Source organism: Vulpes vulpes, chromosome 9, assembly GCF_048418805.1.
Source record: "Vulpes vulpes isolate BD-2025 chromosome 9, VulVul3, whole genome shotgun sequence".
Taxonomy (NCBI): domain Eukaryota; kingdom Metazoa; phylum Chordata; class Mammalia; order Carnivora; family Canidae; genus Vulpes; species Vulpes vulpes.
Genome location: NC_132788.1, coordinates 100086012 through 100090746, shown reverse-complemented (window position 1 = coordinate 100090746; position 4735 = coordinate 100086012). Strand labels below are relative to the sequence as shown.

Below are 4735 nucleotides of genomic sequence, written 5' to 3'. Positions count from 1 at the left end.
AATTCAAGCTTACAAGGCCTGGAGTCACAACCAGGAGGAAGCCCGCGGGAGCTGCTCAGGGCCCGGCTAGACTGGAATCCAGACACCTACCTGTTTGCATGTGGGGAGCTGGTCAGGAGCCAGGTGTGGATACGTCTATTCTAGGACTACCCTCATCAGCACTGCCCAACTGCTTGCTTTGTACTTGAGGTATGGCCAGAGTGACTGAGGAACTGAATTTTTAATTGATTTTAATTAATTTGCATTTAAACTGAAGCAGCCAGATGTGGCTGCCAGTTACCCTATTAGACAGCAGCATTTGGCTGAAGACTCAGGTTGGAGAGGAAAGTCAGGGACGGGGGTGGGGGGGCTGGAGTATGTACATGTTGGAGTATGTACATGTCAGAGTACGTGGTTGGTGCTGCTCTGGGGGCTGAGGTTGGCAAGAAGAGTGAGGCCCCGGGGAGGGGGAGGTAGGGCCCTCCGCAGCAAGCTCCACAGAGGACAGGTGTACCAGGGTTGAAGTGCTTGTTCACATGCACACACACTCATACCTGTGTGTGAGCCTCTGGGTTGGTGTGCCTGAGGGCATCCACCGACATCCCTGTGTGCAGCCTAGAGTCCACGCCCTGTTCAAGATCCGGATCCGGAGCCCACTCTGGTATGTGTGTATGTTGTGTGGGCTCCCAGGGGCACGCAGGCCAGCAAGCAAGAGCCACTAGTCCAGCAGGTCTCGCAAGAAGGCCCACATGTACTCGTGCATCTCCTCAGGGTTGCTCTGTGGGATCCAGTGTCCCACGCCTGGCAGGATGTGGGCCTCCAGCCGGCCGGGCACAAAGCGACTACTGATGGCCCCTACCAGCCCCTGCTCGAAGTAGGGGTCCTTCTCTCCCCACAGCAGCAGTGTGGGTGTGGCCAGCTCCTGGGGCTCCAGGGGGAAGTTCCTAAGGCCAAGACATAGACAGGCAGAAGAATGCCCGGCCCCACTCCCTGCCCCCACAACTCTCCCCGGCTTTCTGCCCCGGGTCTGGTCTCACCTGAAGAGGTTTCGATAATAGTTGAGGGGCCCAGTGAGACCACTGGGCTGTGAGAAGTGGTAAAGGAAGGCCTCAAGCTCGCTGGGGGTTAAGTGTGGGATGCCTCTCTTGCGGTGTGTGAGGGTGCTCTTCAGGATCTGGGTACATAACAGGACTGTGGTTTCAGTGCCCAGCCTGCCCGCCCCAACCCACTACCCTCCACCTACCACCAGGCTTTGCCCTACTGCACCTGGAAGTCAGACATGGACAGTAATTTCTCAGGCAGCCAGGGAAGCTGGAACAGGAAAATGTAGTTGGAACGGAGGAACTGCCCAATGTGGCGCACAGAGTAGTCTGGGGGCAGGGGAAAGGCAGATGTGAGGCCTGGGCCTAGGGTGGCCCCAGACCCCTGCATTCCTGTGGGTACCCAGGTTAGCTGTGCAGATTTGCCAGCATTCAGGGATGTCACTGCTGTCTGCCTGAGGCCGTGAGGACACTTGACACTCCTCCTGGCCTGGGCATCAGCTTCCCTCCCTGCCGAGGGGGCCCACAGAATGGGGGCACCTCCCTCTGTAGCTCCCAGGAACCACTGGTGTGCTTCCCTTGCCCAGGCCTGGATGCATTTCAACATTTACTGAGCACCTATTGGGTGCCAGGACCTGTTTAAAACCCTGGAGACACAGCAGTAAGTGGAACGGACAAAGACTCCCTTGCCCCCAGGGAGCTGACAATCTAGAGACAGAGACAGAAAAGCAAAAAAGAGGGAGGGAGACAGAGAGAGAAAGAGAGAGAGGAAAGAGGACCATGTCACTGTGTCACTTTGACTATGATACTGGGAATTAGAATTAGGTGAGATGGCATCTCATGCTATTGTGGTTGCTTACTTATCTATGCCTTCCTTGCCGGAAGAAGTATTTAACCTCTCTTGCCTCAGTTTCCCCCAACTGGACCATGAAGATAATAACATTTTCATATGCTCAGGCACCTATGTAGGTTACCGCATGCAAGCTCCTTGTCAGAGCAATGGTTACCTGTAAGTGCTTCAAGAAACGTGAGTCACTCCTAAGTGTATTGTCATTCACTGCGGACTGGGAGTGTCATGGGTGTCCCTAGGCCCTGGAGTGTTGACTGGTGGACAGGGAAGCACAGACACATCCTCCTTCACACAAGCATATCCCAGCGTCCTGGGCTCCCCAACACACCTTGGTACACAGACATGGGAGCAGCGCTGACAATTACCATCCGCTCGACCAGGGATGGGTAGTAGATGGAGAAATTCCAGGCGAGGAGCCCACCCCAGTCATGGGCCACCAGGATGCACTTGGAATAACCTGGGGGCGGGGGCGGTCAGAGGAACTGGTATGAGTGAGATGCCAGGGAGAGGCAGGGCAGGGTGAGGGAGACGGGGCCTGGGAAGGGAGGTAGCCCCACCCAGGCCCAGGATGACATCCTGGATGTCTGTCATCAGCAGGTCGATGGTGTAACAGTCTACATCCCGAGGCGCATCGGAGGGGCCGTATCCCCGCAGGTCCAAGGCCACCACATGGAAACGGCTCTGGAACTCCCAAAGCTGGTAGCGCCAGGAGAACCTGTCAGGCGAGTGAGGAGGGAGGGTGTCAGGGTCCCTAGGCTGCACCTCCACCGTTTGCCCAGCAGGGGCCTTTGGCGACCCCATCTTCCTGCTCTGGGCTTCCCAGAATGGAAGATGGGGGGACTCCCAGGCCTAGGGCAAGGTCAGCTGCACACTGGATCCGGGGTGGCCTCAACACCAAGACCTCTTTGTCCCATCCCTCCAGGCCCTCCTGCAGACAGACCCCTGTCCTGGAACACCCCATCTCTGTGCTTTGGGCCTCCAATCTACGCAGCCCCAGAGCCTGCCTCCCAGATGGGCAGGTGGTCGGCGCTCCACCTCCATCCAGCCCGTGTGCCCCAGGACCCTGGGCTTCAGACCTACCAGTTCTCAGGGAAGCCGTGGAGAAACAGCATGAGGGGCCCGTTGCCCCGTCCAGCGGAGACATAGTGCAGGCGCAGGCCGGAGCTCTGGGGGAGGGCACAGTCAGACCTGGGGAACCCCTCCTCTCTAGGCCTCAACACCCCGGCCCCGAGCGGTCCCAGATTTGGGTTCCTGCTCACCCGGCACGGGCCCCACAGGGCCCGACCCCCGGGCAGCTGAACCCCAAGCCCCAAGGGCCATCCCCCACCCGCCTCGCCCCTCCCCCGGCGCGCGGGCTCACCTTGAGGGTCAGGAAGCAGTGTTCGCCCAGGGTGGGGTTGCTCAAGCAGGCGGGTGGGGTGCGCCGGGGGCGCCCGCAGCAGCCGCGCCGGGGCCGGCACAGCACGTGTGTGAGCGCGATGCAGCCGTAGACGGCGGCGGCCAGCAGCGCCGCGGAGAACACGAGGCTCCACATGAAGGCGCGCAGCAGCTTCAGGGTGAGGCGCGACGGCGCCAGTAGCGCTGTCACCACCAGCTCGGGCATGTCGCCGCGACCCGGGACGACTTGGGCGCCGCCTCTGGGGGTGTGCGCGGGGGGCGCCTGCCGCAGCGACGAGGCGGGGCCGGGGCTGGGGGGCCCACCGCCCTTGGTCTGGGGCCCCTCCGTGCCTTCGGGGCTTGAGGACGGCTCCGAGAGAAGAGGCGGGAGGCTCAGACCGAAACCGCCGCCGCACACGACTCACCTAAGTGCCAGGTAAACACCTGGGCGCGACGGCGACGGGGAACAGGATGGATGGGGTGCGGGGATGGAGCCTGGAGAACCGGGCTTCGGAGGCTGGGATGCGAATTGGGGGCGGGGCCTAGGCAGGCCGGGGCGGGGCTTAAGGAGGGGGCTGCCCAGGAGGGCTCCCGCCGCAAGCCGGTGGGTACCTGAAGATTGATTCGCGGGGGAGATTGCTATGTGGACTAACGGGGGGGACGGGGTGACCCGGGTGAAATGGGCGGAGCCTGGAGCGAAGGGGCGGAGCAGTGCGCGGTAGGGGCGGCCTCCGAGCCAGAAACGTGGACCCACCTCGGCCGCGGAGCGTGGCGGGGGCGGGGCTTAGGTGGTGGACGGGGCGGGGCCTGGACGGGGCGGGGCCTAGAGCTGGGCGGGAGAAGGCCCGAAGCCCCGCCCCGAGGGTTGGGTGCGAGCGCTCGGCCAATAAGGTGGGGGTCGGCCTGGATCCGGGCCAAGGAGATGGGGGCGGGGCCGGAGCCGAATATGGCGGGGCGGGCGGGCCCGGAAGCGGAAGGAGGGGGACAGGTAGTGCCTCGGCTGCGACTGGGAGGGAGGCGCGGGCGGCCGCCGCAAGCCGAGGCGGCCTCGGGGGCCCCTGGCGCCGCCCTCCGACAGCGCCCCTTCCTGGAGCGCGACCCTGTCCTTAGGCTGGCTGGGAGCGACCTAGCAGCACCCTCACCCAGGCCTGGTTCCAACGGCGGCTCCTGCAGCGGCGACCCCGCGCCGGCCTCCAGCTAGTCCGGCGGCCCCATCGTCGGCCCGCCCCCGCGCGGCTCTGATTGGAGGGCGGTGGTTCTTGACGTGCAGGCCCGGCGGCCAATAGGCCGGTGTTGAGACGGGGGACTCCGCCGGGGCGACCAATGAAGACTCGGACTTCCAGAGGGCCGGCCGGGCCCGGGAGCCCGAGGACCCGGCGGGTCGAGGCGCTGGGGCCCTGTGCCTGGAAGAGGAAGTGGGGCAGGGTCGGGCGAGAGGCCGCACCGGGCGGCTCCCTCCGTTTTGCAACCTGCCCGCAAGATCCTGAAC

The 4735-nt window shown here is 63.3% G+C and overlaps 1 protein-coding gene across 1 annotated transcript; it reads right to left on the bottom strand.

The window, feature by feature from the left end:
- Nucleotides 1–213: 213 nt before the first annotated feature.
- EPHX3 (epoxide hydrolase 3) lies at nucleotides 214–4476 on the bottom strand. The gene is made up of 7 exons (XM_025989754.2): nucleotides 3230–4476; nucleotides 2950–3035; nucleotides 2427–2584; nucleotides 2198–2326; nucleotides 1246–1349; nucleotides 1017–1153; nucleotides 214–923 (listed from the first exon to the last, which is right to left on the bottom strand). Exons 1-7 carry the CDS (start codon nucleotides 3470–3472, stop codon nucleotides 698–700), a joined length of 1083 nt encoding a protein of 360 aa, XP_025845539.1. The 5' UTR covers nucleotides 3473–4476; the 3' UTR covers nucleotides 214–697.
- Nucleotides 4477–4735: the final 259 nt, after the last annotated feature.

Coding starts and splice junctions, on each gene's coding strand:
- EPHX3 (XM_025989754.2), bottom strand. CDS start 3,472: ATGCCCGAGCTGGTGGTGACAGCGCTACTGGCGCCGTCGCGCCTCACC. Junction 3,036..3,229: donor ACTGCTTCCTGACCCTCAAG/GTGAGCCCGCGC, acceptor GCCCTCCCCCAG/AGCTCCGGCCTGCGCCTGCA. Junction 2,585..2,949: donor CACGGCTTCCCTGAGAACTG/GTAGGTCTGAAG, acceptor CTCGCCTGACAG/GTTCTCCTGGCGCTACCAGC.